The 16,707-nt window shown below is 51.4% G+C and overlaps 1 protein-coding gene across 9 annotated transcripts in view; it reads right to left on the bottom strand.

Moving 5' to 3' along the window:
- The window catches only part of CDK5RAP2 (CDK5 regulatory subunit associated protein 2), a 183,555-nt gene that overhangs the window by 17,592 nt on the left and 149,256 nt on the right, over positions 1 to 16,707 (bottom strand). For all 9 annotated transcript variants that reach the window (XM_019966830.2, XM_019966831.2, XM_070795383.1 and 6 more), the window contains 5 exons: positions 13,119 to 13,238; positions 7,261 to 7,377; positions 4,675 to 4,864; positions 3,668 to 3,789; positions 2,366 to 2,614 (listed from right to left, as the gene is read on the bottom strand). In XM_019966830.2, the coding sequence (XP_019822389.2) occupies positions 2,366 to 2,614; positions 3,668 to 3,789; positions 4,675 to 4,864; positions 7,261 to 7,377; positions 13,119 to 13,238 (798 nt within the window). The remainder of the gene's footprint in view (positions 1 to 2,365; positions 2,615 to 3,667; positions 3,790 to 4,674; positions 4,865 to 7,260; positions 7,378 to 13,118; positions 13,239 to 16,707) is intronic.

A 16,707-nucleotide genomic window follows, 5' to 3' on the forward strand; every position in this document is an offset into this window, starting at 1 on the left:
TCCTCACTGGGCCTCTCTCCCGCCAGGCCTTGCGGGACACAGAGTGAGCAGGCCTGGCCCCCTCCCCGGAAGGACCCTCTTTGTCCAGACAAGTAAGCAGACCACGTCCCCCGAGGAGTCAGGGCTAAGGGGCGGTGGGAGCCCAGGTCGGGGGGTGACCCGAGGAGGCAGAAATGCCGGGGTCCTTTAGACACCTCAGGGAGCGTGAAGCAGGGGCTTCAGGAGGAACGGCTGGCGGCCCGAGTCTGGAGGCGGCCGTGGTACCCACACGGGATGGAAGCGTCACCCCAAGTAGGACCTGGGAGGGGATGCACTGGAACAAGGGAAGTGGGCAAAACCAGTCAGATGCTGGAAAAGATGCCAAGCCACGTTCTACGGGGCACCTCCAAGCTCCCAGGAGCTCAGGGACAGCGTGGCTTCTAGTTCAGGTTTCCTGGGAGAGGAGGCCAAGGGACTGAGATGGGAAGGGATCTGCCTGGCATGACCTGGAGCGTCAGGGATGGAGCGAGCACTGTGTCCCCGCCTCGCGGGGTCCCGTTCAGCTCATTCCCACCCAGGCATCTCCTGAGAGTGTGCTTTGATATCAGGGGGCCAAGGAGCCCCGGGGGTCTGCTCCAGGGAGCTGGCCCAAGAGGGATCACTTCCTACAACAACAGCAGCCTTTAGAGCGTAACTTTCAGACAGTGGCTCTTCGCTACCATCCTGGAAAGTCTTTTGCAAAGGAGGAAACGCTGCTGCCTACAGTATAATTCTCATCTTCACTGGGGGAGGTGGGAGAATGCTCCCACATGTCTCTGTGGAGGGCACCCCAGAGCTGACCCTGGACAAATCTCCAAAACAGGCAAAGGCTGTTCAACGACCTCACTTCACCTGCCCCAGAGTCCATCCTGGGCACCCCAAGCCCCAGGCTGGCCTCCCTGGTTCAGTCTCCCTCGCTTACACCAACAGTCTCCTTGGTCCCATCTCCGCAAAGTTCTAGAAGGGCCAGGACAGACCTCTACTTAAGGGCCTCTGGCCAGGCCGCTGCTGATACATCACCCATGCAGATGGCGGCGGCAGGGGCGCCCCCAGCCCTGCGAGGCCCCCCTTGCAGGATCGTATCCTCAGAACGCCACTCAACAGAACAATCGTGCTAATGCTGATGTTCACTAAAGCGCCGACTCAGAGACCACGCTAACCATCACCAGTGCAATGGTTTGGTGACTGACAATCCTCTGAAAACAGTTAGTTAGGAAGCCCCTGTGAAGGAAGGGGTAACACTGGTGACGTAATATTGGGCAAAAACAAAGAAAGCCACAAAAACGCATCTGAACCTTATGAATTCACGCCTATACCCGATCACCAGATGAAGCAATGAAAAGCACAGAGCACAAAAACTAACGTTTTATAACATGAAGGACCTTTTCCTTTTTTCTTTTCCACATTGTCACAGCACCTTTTTGGTTCAAATTTTAAAACCCTTCCCAAGGAGAAACCCATGAGTCAGCCACTGCAAGTTCCAAGGCTGGGTGACTGGGTGGTCTCTGAGAGATTATAACTTTCTAAATTAAAGGTGAGAGGTGTAAGTCCCAATCCAAGTAGAGTGTAAGTATAAACTCCTTACTCCCCGCGCCCGAGGCACACACCCACCCTGCGGGCGTGAGCACGGTGACCCCAGACCCCCGAGGCCCTCCAGGCGGCGCTTCAGAGACAGTGGCCTCGGAGCTGGGCATGACTTCTAGCTCCAGCCCTGCCACCGACGTGCGGCGGTAACTCTGGAAAGTCTCTTGCCCCCTCTGAGTTTTGGTTCCCTCATGAAGAGAGAAGGAGGCTGGCCTGGCTGACTGCTCTGAGCCTGAGCCCCTGCCGGTGTCTTCCGGACCTACGTGAGAGGGGACAGAGGGTCCAGGAGCCCAGTTTATCCTCTCCCTGCCCCCTCTACAGCCTCCGCAAGGCCAGACAAAAAACCGGCAAGAAAACGCCAAACAGAACCAGCGTCCAAAACTGCCAGGAAGCTTTTCAGATCCTGAGACGCTGACAGCTGGAGGAAGAGGCGTAGAACCTCTTTTAAAGGTGGTAAAAGGGACTAAAACGGATTTCCAGCAGCGGGTGATGTGGACAGGACTAAGTGGGGGGCGGGAGGCAGCAAGGTGGCTGGAAGCCACGACTCGGCTGCCCTGAGAATCCACAGGCCCCAGGCAGAGACGACGGCATTTTGCCAAAGGTGACAGCTTCCTGGCGGTCAGGCCCAGGCTCCCGGGGTCTGGCAAGTCTGCTGTCGGTGGGCGGACACCCCTGTGGGGCGAGGGTGGGCTTCAGAAGCTCACGTGCCCCGCACAGACGCGCAGGGCTGTGTCTCAGACGGTGGGGGGAGGTAGGACAGTACCTGGCTCGTCCAGCGGCAGGGGCCGCTCGGGGGCGGACAGGGTCTGCAGAGCCAAAGCGAGAGCGGCTTCCCGGGCCTTCTGCCCGTCCTGCACCAGCCGCTCCTCCACCCAGCTCTGCAGCATCATGTTGATCTTGATGCTTTTCTCCAGCAACGCCTGCAGAGCCTGGACCTCGGCCAGGAGGCCGTGCAGGTGGCCCAGGAGGTCCTGGCCCCTCCAGCCTTCTCCTGACGCCTCCACACCGGCCTCTGCGAACGTGAGCAAAGGGAAACCTCAACACCGTCCATTGCCAAAGGTCAGCCGTGAGCGGACGGTGCTTGCCACCCGCCGCCACCACCACCTTCCTCCCCCGCCCAAGGACTGGGAACAGTTGAAAATAACAACTCGACTTTCAAAACAAAAATATCGGCAGACTTAATTGCTGCTATTCCACAGGCTAAGTAAGAGCTGGAAATTAATCTTCGCTTCTGGCCATTAAGGCCTAGCAAATTGCACACCAAACCCCGAAATTATGTCTAGTAGTAATAAAATCTATTTGGGCTGGAATTATAGAATGAAAGGGGGTGATTTTCAGAGCTGCAGTGTATTAAAAAGGCACAACAGCAGGAATAAGAAGAGCAACTTGAGGAGAAAATGAAAGCTGAGAGGTGACCCTTTTCTAGATAAACTTTCAATAGGGAGAAACCATCTGGAAAATTAGTTGAAAAGGAAACAACAACAACAGCAAAACCCCCCACCACACCTCAAAATTAATTCTAAAACATCAGAGTTTACAGTCAAGTCACTCTGACCCGGTATCTCTCTAGGACAGAGCGCGGACCAGCAACCATCTCCAGAGCAATGCTCAGCGCACAGCAGGTGCTCCATGATTATCCGCTGAATGAATGGGCCAAAAAAAAAAAAAATACACTCGCAGGAAAATTGTTATTTCTCAAGTGTCTACTACGTGCCAGGTACTGTGCTAGGACGTTTAATAAATGATCGCATCTAATTTTCATGACTGCATAGAACCGAGAGTAGCAGACGTGTGTTGCGGCAGAAGGAAGAGGCCCAAAGTGGCAAGCTGACTACGGGAGGCACAGGCGGGCATGCGAGGCTGTGAGAACCCAGACCTCAGCCGGCTGGGCTCCCGAGCCTCAGTCCTTCCCTGCTTCCTGCTGCCGCTTCAGAAGGAGGGTGGGCCGGAGAGCCTGCCTCAGAGTCGACCTGCTCCACCAGGGAGGCAGGCCTGGGGTTTGAGGACAGAGGGCCAGCCTGCTGTTGGTGGAGAGGAGAGCACGCCCGGCCAGAGTGCCCAGTACCTCGCGGCCTCCGCTGCTCTTGGTCCAGCTTCTCACACACCTTCAGCTCCGCCCGCAGGGCCCTCAGGAGCTTGTCGCTCTGCAAGAGCAGCTGTTGCCTCAACGCCGACTCCTCCTGCAGCCTGCAAAGGCCCCGCCGGCAGGGGGAGGAGAGGTTAGTCTCACACGGCGGGCAGGCAGTCCCACTGTGACCCGGAGAGTGTGGCCGAGACTGTTGGCGTGCTGAGGTGCATCCTGAGGGCCCCTCCGGGCCCAGCCCTTGACATCTGAGGTCTTGGGTCATCCTCACAGACACCCCAAGAGGGACGCGCTACGAATGCCCAACTCAGGAATGTGAGGAAGTGAAACGCAGAATGATTATGTCTCACCCAGGGGTGCCCAGCTCAGGAGAGAAGCAGGGCTGTGAAGGCACAGACCGTGAGCTTACGGATCACTGCACCGCACTGGGGAAGCAGGGCAACCTCAGGAACTAAAGGTCAGGGGGAATCAGGAGAGCTGATGGGGCTGCTGAGACCCACGGGACGAGATGGAGACCACAGGGATAGAGGGGCCTGCGGAGGAGCAGTCAGCATGACCGGCTCAGAGTCCGAGTCAGACGCGTGTCAACCCTGTGTGCAGAATCGCCCGTGGCTTCCCAGTCACTCAGCATGAAAGCCAAGGTCCTCCCAGGCCCCAGGGCCCTCTTCCATCCCAACCCCTCCTCCAGCAGGGACCCCTGCTCTGCCCTGCACAGGCCAAGGACACCCCGCCCCGGGCCCTCATCCTTTCCAAAGAGAAGGATCTTCCAGAGGCTCCACAGGGTGTACGCGCTCACTGCCTCCAGTGGCTGCTCAACAGCACCTTTGCAGAGGCTGGCTTTGATGCTCCCGGGATGAAACAGAGCCACCTGGCCCCCAGGCCCTGTCCCCTGACTCAGATGACTTCCTCCTCTCATTTCATTCCCACCTGCCATGCCGTGTGTCGTGTGCTTACTGCACCCGTCCCCGGGCAGAGGACCCTGGCCCCACCTGCTCAACGCCCTGCGGCCGTGGCATGCCTCCTGAAGCAGCCGCTGGTTCTCTCTCTCCTTCCCGTCTACCTCTCTCTGCAGCCGCTCCTTCTCCGCCTGCACAGCGGCCAGCTCCCCCTGGAGGTGCTCCAGGCTGGCAGCCTTCCTGGAGAGGGCCTCGCGCAGCTTCTCGTTCTCCTTCTGTTTATCTGCACGCACAGAGAAGCGCCGCTGAGAGGAGACACCGTTTGTTTTTCCCAACCTCATTACGCAAATACAGCACTTTAGCCGGAGCACGCCAAGAATACAAAGGAGAGAAGGAGATTTCATCTGGCATTTGTGATTGTGGTATTCCAATTATCTCATGCATTTTGGGCAGATAAATCTGTCAACATCAAGGCTGCGGGTTAAACGTCACTGGGATGAGATGAGCCCGTTTAATTTTCTATTAAATAATGGGCTGTGCCAACCTAGTTACTGTGCCTTCACAGAGCAAAAACTGGGCAGACGTTGGAGACAGAGGCAAGAAACGGGGCTCAAGACTCTGGCGATGGGTGCTGGGCAAGTCTGAGAGGCCCGCTGGGAGGCCAGCGGGCTGTGCAGACGGCCCTTCAGCCACCACCGCCAGGCCCGGAGGCCAGCCCTCCCAAGGGACAAGCAGCACCGGGGCTCAGGGATACACGGCCCCCACAAGGCCTGGAGACGAGGGGCGTGCTCGGGTGCAGCTCCTCCGCTTACTGACCGCAGCAGCTTCAGCCAGACTCTACTTCTCTGCGCCTCAGTTTCCTCATGTGCGTGGCCAGGAGTAGTAACTGAGCTACAGGTACAGGCTCCATTCAGGGCCTCACAGCACACTGATGGCTGCCAGTGCGCCGGCGGCTGCAGGCTTTGCCAGTGCTGCCAATGGCTGACGTCACCACAGAGCTCACTGTTACCCTGAGATCTTCCTGTGTACCATCCTGCTTACTCTTCAGAGTAGGCCTCCATGGAGGCACTTGGCTTACTCTCTATTTTTCAGACAGGATGTTAAGGATCAGAGAGACTAAGGCTTTGCCGAGGTCACATAGCCAGTAACTGACAGAGCCAGGATTCAGATCCAGCTTTTCTGATTCCACTCTTAACCATGACTTGATCATCTCTGAGCAAGCTTTCTCCTCTCCCCGCAGGCTGCAACCACACTGAGCTTCCTACAACTCCGGACCAGTCCAGACTCCACCCCCACCTCTAACCCCTGGGCCTCCGTCCACCCTCTTCTTTCTATTTAAAATGCCCCGGCTCTTCTGAACCTTAGCTGTTGTTTAAGTTGTTAAGTCTCGTCTGACTCTTTGCAACCTCACGGACTGCAGCCTGCAAGGCTCCTCTGTCCCTGTGATTTCCCAAGCAAGAATTACTGGAGTGGGTTGCCATTTCCTTCTCCAGGGAAGCTTCCTGACCCAGGGATTGAACCAGCGTCTCCTGCATTGGCAAACAGATTCTTTACCACTAAGCCACCCGGGAAGCCCTCTAAACCTCAGGCACCTCTGCTAATCCCTACTAATATCCCAGACTCAGCTCTTGAAGGCCAGCTCCTCCTGGGTCAGGATGACTTCCCCAGGGTCCCGCTCTCCCTGAGGATTTATGATGGCTGATCCTCACCTTGGTCTGACACAGTCGCCTGGCTCTCTCTCCCGTCAGACCGTGAGCTCCCCTGCAGAAAGGGATCAGGTCCCACTCAACTCTGAATCAGAACCTACACGGGCTGCGATACAGAAGAGGCACCAGGAGGTGTTTGCCGAATGAATGAATGATCTGCGGAAGCCCCAGTTTCATCTCTTAAGTCAGTATCTCTAGTGAAAATGGGATAAGCTGGCCTGAGTTCCGGTTCCACCACCTCTGGCCCTGTGACCGCAGGCCAGTCAATTCCCCAGCCTCAGGTGCTCACCTGTAGGGCAGGACTAATAATCACGTCATTCCGGAAGCATTTTATGCATTGTCAGAAAATACAAGTGAAACCTCTTTGAGGGCTAAGCTCCACACAGAAGGAATGGAAAGAAGAGAAACACTGTCCTTTTCCCTGGTGGCTCAGTAAAGAATCCGACTGCAATGCAGGAGACCTGGGTTTGATCCCTGGGTCAGGAAGATCCCCTGGAGAGGGAAATGGCAACCCACTCCAGCATTCTTGCCTGGAGAATCCCAGGGACAGGAGCCTGGCGGGCTAACTGTCCATGGGGTCACAAGAGCTGGACATGACTTAGTGACTAAACCTCCACAAAAGAAATCCTGGAAAAGCTTTCCTGGTAGTAGAAAGTCTCTGAAATTTGGGGAGTAACATATTTCCAGCCCTCTCTCTTCCGCTGTGAACTGAGGGAGAGGCGGCTGCACAGAGGGGAGGGTGACAAGCCCCACGGAGGCAACCCGCTGTAGGCTCTTACAGCTTAGCTGTCACAACGGCCCGATGAAGAGCTCCTATTTTACAGCTAACGATACTGAGGTTCAGAGAGGCTGAGTGACCGGCCCGAAGGCACAGAGCCACAGGACTTGAACGCAGGTTGGTCCAACTCCAGCATCCGCATCCTTCCCACATCACAGGGGCCTGTGGGCTCCCGGCTGTACCTCTAGTTTTTACCTCTGGATCCTTTAGCGAGCATCGTATTGAGGGCCTGGTTCTGCTTCCTCAGGAAACGTACTTCTGATGTCAGAGAATTGTGGACCTCTGGACCATAACCCAAAACGTTTGAAGAACCTATAAAAACACACAGAAGTCACAATTTATGGATGGTCTTCAGGCCCGAGTGCATGGAACTTTCTAGAAAACAGTTTTAAATAATGAGGAAACACAACACATCATGAAAAGTACTCCTGTGAACTACATAAGATGCTACCAGAGCCCACAGGGAAAGGAGAGTGAGTTTGAAAGAGGAGACGGAGGGGACTCCCCGCATCTTACCTGCCCTCGGGCAGGACAGAGGAGGAGCCGGGCAGGAGGCGGGTGGTGATCTCAGCCTCCATGACTTCTCTCCTGAGGGCCGAGCCCTCTGGGGACCTCTCCACCGAGGCTCCGGTCCACACCTCACCTTTCCCACCCTCCCTCCTGTTTCCTGCCTGTGTGGATGGTCTCACCACTACCCCAACCCGAGCTGAAAACCTGGGAGCCGGCCCAAAGGCGTCTTCTTCCACTCCACAGTCAGGCCACACACCCTGGCCCGCTCTGTTCTGCCCTGTGGTTCAGCCGTATTTTGGCCCTATGGCCTCAGCCAACAAAATGATCGTCCTAAACGCAGCCCGTTCGTGGTTTCCTCTTTATTTTTTTCTGCTCAAAACCATTTGATGGCACCACCACCATGAAAGATAATCACACAACCAAACACAAGGTCCAAACGTCAAGTCTCTATTATTAGCTCGAACCTCACAGCCCACCCCACTCCCTCTCACACTAGACCCTCAGCCCAACCGAGCCACCCTGTGCTCCAAACACACCACATGGTTAAACACATGCTTTACTGGACGACGTATCCCCTTTGTCCAGAGAGCCTGCCACCTTGCTCAACTGTTGAAATCACACTCGTCCTTCAACTCATAGCTCAAGCTCACTGCCCCAGCGTGCAGACTGAAAACACCAGGCTCTAAAGCTAGACAGACTGGGTCTGAGGTCCCTCACGCACTCTGATCAGTTCCCTCATCCCTAGACACCTGCCCGGGCTCGAGTCTGTCTCCTGAAATCCTAGCCCTTCCTCTGGCCGGACAGCTCCCCGACGCTCTGGGTCAGCACTCCCTGCGCACTGAACCGCCCACGCCCGCACCACGTGTACGGCTCCTGTCCGCAGCCACACGCCTGCAGGGCACCCGCCGCGCAAGGTGCTTTCTGCACGTGGCAGACAGATGCCTCCCTTGCCGTCCTTACTGATGGAGTCGACCACACCGCAGAGCCCGAGGGCCAGACACCTGCTCTCCCAGCCTCTGGGGCGGCTAGAGCACAGTCCTGTGCCACTTCTGGTCGATGAGGTTTGACAGGAAGCCTGCTGGGAACTTCTGGGAAAGATTTTCCGCCCGGATGAAGAGAGAAGGAGGGGGAGGAGCAAGCCCCACCTGCTCCATTCCCTCCTCTGGACTCCGTCCGGAGAGGAGGGGAGGCAGCAGCCCCACAGGTATTAACCCCACACTCTGCTCCCAGTCAATCAGCAGTAAGACCCGCTTACAACTGCCTGCCCTGGACTGCCTGCTCTATAAGAAAACAAAAATCCCCGTTGTTTGTACCAGCTTCTTACTCCTGTTCTGTTACCTGCAGCTGAAAACACCCTGATACACAACTGATTACCTGTGTGGTAACCCCCTCCAGTATTCTTACTTGGGAAACCCCATGGACAGAGGAGCCTAGAGGGCTACAGTCCGCGCGGTCACAGAAGAGTCTGACCCAACTTAGCGAATAAACAGCAGCAACGCAGCACTCAGACTCCCCGGGAGGAGGGCTCGGCCCTGCGTCTCCAGCAGCCAGAGCTCGCTCGCTCTGCTGCACAAGCACTGCCTCTTCCTCACGGGAATGATTCCCTAGTTACAGCGTCATCTTTTCTCACTGACATCCCTCTCTCCCCACCATCTTCCTCCACGCTCCCCTGTAAACTCTGGTGTCCTCTTAGAGACACTTGGGTTTGAACTTCAGCTCTGGCTTCTTAATAGCTGCACGATCTCAGGCAAGTCACCTAACTTCCCTACCCCTCTATGAACTCAATAAAAACAATCGATGCTAATATTACTCACTATTACCACGTTAACACACAACTGATGACCGGCTGGAGCCAAAAGAGGACCAAAGAATGACCTGAATGAGCAGCTAAGCTTCTCCAGAAGTCTTCCATGACCACGGCTAAGGCGGTCACTTTTCAAGAGGTAATGGGGCCAAGGAACAGTTTCTGACAAAGCCTGAGCTGGCGGGGTCCACTTCTGATGCTAAGAGACCCGTCTTTCTTCTGAGCATCATCACTGGAAGCTTGTGTAACTGGCGACAAGCCGGAAGACCTAACACCGAGGGTGACAGGTTTAGCGATATTCCACCTCCACATTACAAGGAGCTGTGCCTTTCTCAGACCTGCTCCCAGGACAACCGTCTCACAGCAGGGGAGGCCGAAACACTATTATTTCCTTGTCTTTTCAGGGACTGTGGCAACACGGCGAGAGCAGCATGTCTCTCTGCCAGCATAAATACTTCACGAATGTCTTTCTGTAAACCTTCCCATCAGAGCGAATTACTCTCCAGAGCAATTGCCCGCTCCACTGTAGCTGGTGGCCATTTGAGCCCCCCAAATAATTCTACGATTGGATTTGCCTGGGAAAATGTAAAACAGACAGAATCTAATTCGGGCATTACCACGAGTAACTGCGGTGGGCCCAGGCGTGCGTCTCTTTCCTGTGTGTGATGTGACTAATAACTCAGATTAATCAATTTCCCTGGAGTGAGATGGGGAGGAGGGGAGGATGCAGGATTGCGGGGAGAGGGGCAGTCGGGAGAGAGAGGGGCAGCGGGGGGAGAGAGAGAGATGGAAGCAGTCTCTCTGCCTTGCACACCGCCCACACACAGCACTTTGAAAAGATGTCCTTCCAGGCTGATGGTTATGCCGGACTAGAGAGCGGACTTGGGGACCAGAGATGCGGGCGCTGCCACGGACTCCATCCTTCCAGAACCCACTTTTTTCCTCACTGTCGATGGCAATGAGACTCCATCTTTCCAGAACCCGCTTTTCTCATCACTATCAATGGCAATGAGACTCCATCTTTCCAGAACCCACTTTTCTCATCACCATCAATGGCAATGAGACTCCATCCTTCCAGAACCCTCTTTTCTCATCACTATCAATGGCAATGAGACTCCATCTTTCCAGAACCCACTTTTCTCATCACTATCAACGGCAATGAGACTCCATCTTTCCAGAACCCACTTTTCTCCTCACTATCAATGGCAATGAGACTCCATCTTTCCAGAACCCACTTTTCTCATCACTATCAATGGCAATGAGACTCCATCTTTCCAGAACCCACTTTTCTCCTCACTATCAATGGCAATGAGACTCCATCTTTCCAGAACCCACTTTTCTCATCACTATCAATGGCAATGAGACTCCATCTTTCCAGAACCCACTTATCTCCTCACTATCAATGGCAATGAGACTCCATCTTTCCAGAACCCGCTTTTCTCATCACTATCAATGGCAAAGAGACTCCATCTTTCCAGAACCCGCTTTTCTCATCACCATCAATGGCAATGAGACTCCATCCTTCCAGAACCCGCTTTTCTCATCACCATCAATGGCAATGAGACTCCATCTTTCCAGAACCCACTTTTCTCATCACTATCAACGGCAATGAGACTCCATCTTTCCAGAACCCACTTTTCTCCTCACTATCGATGGCAATGAGACTCCATCCTTCCAGAACCCACTTTTCTCATCACTATCAACGGCAATGAGACTCCATCTTTCCAGAACCCACTTTTCTCCTCACTATCAACGGCAAAGAGACTCCATCCTTCCAGAACCCACTTTTCTCATCACTATCAACGGCAATGAGACTCCATCTTTCCAGAACCCACTTTTCTCCTCACTATCAACGGCAATGAGACTCCATCCTTCCAGAACCCACTTTTCTCATCACTATCGATGGCAATGAGACTCCATCCTTCCAGAACCCACTTTTCTCATCACTATCGATGGCAATGAGACTCCATCCTTCCAGAACCCACTTTTCTCATCACTATCGATGGCAATGAGACTCCATCCTTCCAGAACCCACTTTTCTCATCACTATCGATGGCAATGAGACTCCATCCTTCCAGAACCCACTTTTCTCATCACTATCGATGGCAATGAGACTCCATCTTTCCAGAACCCACTTTTCTCATCACTATCAATGGCAATGAGACTCCATCCTTCCAGAACCCACTTTTCTCCTCACTATCAACGGCAATGACACGAGGGGTCCTCACCCACCGCAGAGCTTTGTAATGTTACACTGATCATGTTATACAGAATAAAACAGTAAAATAAAACTGATGGTAATGAAGAAAACCACCATCTACTGAGTGAGGTGCTGAGCAAGGCCCTATTTATAGCGTCTCATTTAATCTCACAACGACCCCGTTTTATAAGATAATGAAGATGGGGAAGGAGGGGAGAAATGCCCAAAGTCACGATGCTAATAGAAGAGGCGGGTCCCAGTCCAGGCCAGGCCAGCTTGCAGACAAAGCTGTGCCCAAAGCTGCTCTCAAGACACATTCTTCCCAGGGTAAGAACACTCCCTTTGGAGCAAAAAAGGAAAGATCCCAAAACCGAGTATTCAGTGGTAAGACGAACACAACAGTGATATAAAGCATTCCGCTTTTCAGGTAGGTGATGAGGAGAATAAGAACACACGTCTGTACTTGCGCTAACACTCTAAGGGTGGAGAGAAAACTAACAGAGGTGGGAGGAGAGAAGGCAGAGCAGGACTGATGGTATAGGACGGGGATATTAATGTTTGAACCACGTGAATGTCCTACCTATGGGAGAAACAGGCATTTTTAAAGTTTATCATGGAAGAATATTCCACGCAGGGCTAATTGTGGTTATGGAGGAACGCCCTCATGACTGGCATGTGGGAGTTATCAGATCGCTAAAGCGCTCATGCTTCTAGAATCTGTTATTGACAAAAGACAAAATTCTGCTGTGTTATTTTAACATATCTATCTTATCTCACTGGGGGGGTGGTGTGTTTCCCCAGTGGCTCAGTGGTAAAGAATCTGCCTGTCAATGCAGGAGACGCGGGTTCGATCTCTGGGTCAGGACGATCTCCTGGAGCAGGAAATGGCAACTCACTCCAATATTCTTGCCTGGGAAATCCCATGGACAGAATAGTCTGGTGGGCTACAGGCGATGGGGGTCACAAGAGAGACGCGGGTTCGATCTCTGGGTCAGGACGATCTCCTGGAGCAGGAAATGGCAACTCACTCCAATATTCTTGCCTGGGAAATCCCATGGACAGAATAGTCTGGTGGGCTACAGGCGATGGGGGTCACAAGAGAGACACGCCTGACTAAACAACAACAAAATCTGTCTCACTATAGCTTCTGGAATCAAATGAGGAGCCACTCACGGTTCAGGACTGTGGAAGATAGCAGACCCCCCAGCGACCGAGAAATAAACACGTATCAGGCAGGCGCTTTGTGCCAGGGCTGCGGGGCACTCCACTGGTGTTAGCGCCTGTAAGTCTCATCACCACCAGAATAAACTGGGAATTTTATTACCAGTTTAATAAACTGGTAATAAACTGTTACCCCCACTTAACAGATAAATCACTGCTAACTGAGAGTCAGCAAGGTTAAGTAAGCAGTGAAGTCAGGATCTGAGCTGAAATCTCTCTGGCCACAAGTTCAAGGCTCTTCCCGATACACAGCATGCTTATCCAGGCAGAAGCGTCACAAAGGAACCCCTCACGGCCCTGTGGGAACGTTCACCTTACCTTGGTCACATTCAGTCCCTTGTCGTTCCAGCTGTTTCCGTAGCTTCTCATTTGTTTTAATAGATTCCTCTAAACGTTTTCTCAAACTTCGAATTTCTTGTATATGTTCCATCAGTAAGTCTACAGGAAGGAGGGTATTTTTAATTTAAAGTCTGAAGCCCCCAACGAACTGAATAATTTATGAACTATGCAGTGATCCTGAAATTCTAAGAAATACTGGCTGTGTTAAGAGAGCCCTCCCCGGGCATGGGCGTGCTGAGCTGTTGCCCACAGCCTGTCTGTGATGACTCTCTGCAGCGCTCCATGAAGAAGATACTTTACATCACATGGAAAAATTACACTTCATACAATTTTAATGCTAACACTAATACAGCCTTTTATTCTTCTAAATATCAAATATTAATTTAAAATCTTCCTTTCAGTGAAACTAAAAGATTGCTTTCAAGTTTGCCTGAATTGCTAAAGAGTTGATTAAGCCACTTTCATAACAAATTCAGATATTTTTGAGACTAATTCTTTGAAAGGACTATGTTAACCATTTATCACTTATTAATTTAAGACTTAAAAACAAGGCAAAACAGTAACCCCAACACAAGTGAGAATGGTTAAGAAGAGCTCTCTCAAGAAGTATATCCTGTTAGTGTGGGTATAAATGTATATGACTCTGGGGACCATTTTATTAATAATCATTAGAGAGGTTCTTTACAATATCTTTTACCAAATAATTCTATTTTCAGCAATCTATTTAAAGAGACCACCAGAGATGCTGACAATCATTTACCAGAATGTATGGAAATGTTCATCTTAGCACTTTTTATAATAGTCAGAATTGAAAATAACTCAAATTATTAAATTAACGGCATTATATCCATTATGATACAGTACTACACAGCCATTAAAATTATATTTTGAAGACCATAAAATATGATGGGAAAATATAAATACAAAATGGGTTATTCGGCACAATCACAACTCTGTTTAAAAACTTGCAGACAGGAAAGATATATATATATGCAAAAGAAGGAAATACATCTAAATATTAACAGAGGTTGCCTTTAGGTGGTAGATCTTAGGCTTCTCAAAACTTTTATATCTTAATATAATATTTGACAATATATAAAAATTTAAATTTTCTGAATTTTCTAAAACGAGAACGCATTATTTTCTCAGCCTCTGCCACGTCTCACTTTAAGAAAGAACGAAGGAAGCAAAGTTCCAGTCCAAAGGTAGGTCTCTAGAATTAGTGTTTACAGCATAATCACATTAAGTATACAAAGGCAAAACTAACGCCTTTAATTCATCAATTAGGACATACTCAGCATGTCTTGATAACATTTGCTTTAAAACATTATACTAATGTTACGACCCAGTTTTAATTCCTCCAAAATGACTTTCATTTACAAGTAGCACAATGTCACAGATCTTTTCCTAATTAAATAGTAATTTTGCCATGAATTTGAATGTTTATGGGAGGACTTAGTTCCCAGATCCTCAGCTATCTCCTATTAATGCCAGAAGTGTGGCAAGTCATTTGGCGGACTGAGGACTCTGCCTGCAGTACACTGGGGCATCACGGCACCACACCTCCGCCTCTGCCTGGCTGCCCCCGAATCTCTCAGCAGCCGGTCAGGTCCGAGTGAGTCAGGAACTTATCTTCCTTGCTGGTTTATCCATGCCACACACTGCCAGCTTCTGGGGCAAAAACGCTCAGCAACGATCGGTAGAACACATCTTCTGAGTCTGGCTGGAAGCTGCAATCATCCCTTCAGCTTAAGGACACATTCCCAGTCGAATTGGACACCACTCGTTAATTATGCAGCCTTAACTGGGCAGAAGGAAACACTATACTTGTCTTAACAACACTGGAGAAAATTATCTGTCCCTCTTACAATAATACCCTTCTGACAAATGCTGATTCTTTAAAACCCATCCTGCAAGAAGCAAGCACCAAAAACAACAGTATACACATCTTCTGCCAAGTAGTTACAATTTATAGAATCTAGGTCAAGAAAGTGTCCCGAAATAAGGGGAAAGCTTCATGTTCAAAGACATTCCCCGCAGCACTTTTCACAATTGTGAAATTTTAGAAAATGACTTAAATGTTCAGCAACAGGGAAACAAAAGGAAAACGGCAGCTCAGCCGTTCAGCGGACGACGGCACAGCCACCGGAAACGGCGCTGTGTAACCTGCTGGAAACCTTACGATACACGCCGAGCAAAGCCACCGGAAACGGCGCTGTGTAACCTGCTGGAAACCTTACGATAAACGCCGAGCAAAGCCACCGGAAACGATGCTGTGTAACCTGCTGGAAACCTTACGATAAACGCCGAGCAAAGCCACCGGAAACGGTGCTGTGTAACCTGCTGGAAACCTTACGATACAACGCTGAGCAAAGCCACCGAAAACGGTGCTGTGTAACCTGTTGGAAACCTTACGATACAACGCCGAGCGGAAAAAGCACAAGTGTAAATCACCCCTCTGCTCCACTACGAACACGACAAAAGGAAAAACGGACGCAGAGACAGCAGAGAAACAGACCCCAAGAAGCTAACCGTGGGTTACTTAGGATGGCTCCAGAGAGCACTGTCTGCATTCAGGAAAGTGCCTGAAAACCCACCTGAGAGGCCCAAGGTCATGTGTCCTCAGGAGGAATAAGGGGTGAAAGAGATACCTGAATGGCTCTACACTGGAAATAAACCAAGGCTGGAGTCGTGGAGCGGGTGGAAAGTGAAAACAAGAGGGACAGGCTGGGAGAGGAAGAGGAAGTGCCTGGTGCCACCTTAGCGGGCGGATTTTAAAGAACAGGGATCACAGATATGCAGATATTCCGGTGGCAAGGATCAGACTTGCTGCCCTGTAAACCCCGCCCTCTCTAGGCCCCACACCTCCGTCAGCTCCTCCCACAAAGATTCCGTCTTCGGAGGGATCTCGGGCAGGAGGAGGAGAGCGATAGGGACAGGGAAATAATTTACAATCTGACCTAAGTCGAAAGGCAGATAGTGCGGCCAGAAATCACAGAAAAACCAAGAGCAGAAACTCACAAACTGCAGAGGGTCACAGCCAGAAATGCAAAGAAGACACACCCAGGTGACTGGTTACTGGAGGAGCCCAGCTGACACCTGCGTTGTGCCAAGCCCGCGTACATCACGCTCTAGGTCTGTTTTCAAACTGTGCTCCTCCACACCCTGAGTATCCTACTGCGAGTCTCAGAGGCAACCACTGGGGATAAAGGCTCTACTCTGGAAAGTTTTAGCTTTTATGTATTTCATATATCTCTTACATAATCAGTTTCATCTGAAAAAAAAGGGGGGGGGGCGGTTTCTGTTGCCAGAAAAAGGTTTTACAATTTTGAAACCCTTGTTCTACATGATCAGGTGTCAACAAAGAGCTTTTAGCAGGGAAGCGTCTGACTTGTTCTCTGGGTCCATTCTGGGCACCTTGCAAAGAAGCCGCGGGAAACGTGAGGGACCAGAGGACGTCAGCTGAGGCCCAGAGTCTAGAGCAAGGGTCAGGAAACGCGGGCGCCTGCCTCAAAGCGCCCCCACCTGTCTTAAAGGTAAACACAGTTATACTGGAACATACCCACAC

Source organism: Bos indicus, chromosome 8 (genome assembly GCF_029378745.1).
Source record: "Bos indicus isolate NIAB-ARS_2022 breed Sahiwal x Tharparkar chromosome 8, NIAB-ARS_B.indTharparkar_mat_pri_1.0, whole genome shotgun sequence".
Taxonomy (NCBI): Eukaryota; Metazoa; Chordata; class Mammalia; order Artiodactyla; family Bovidae; genus Bos; species Bos indicus.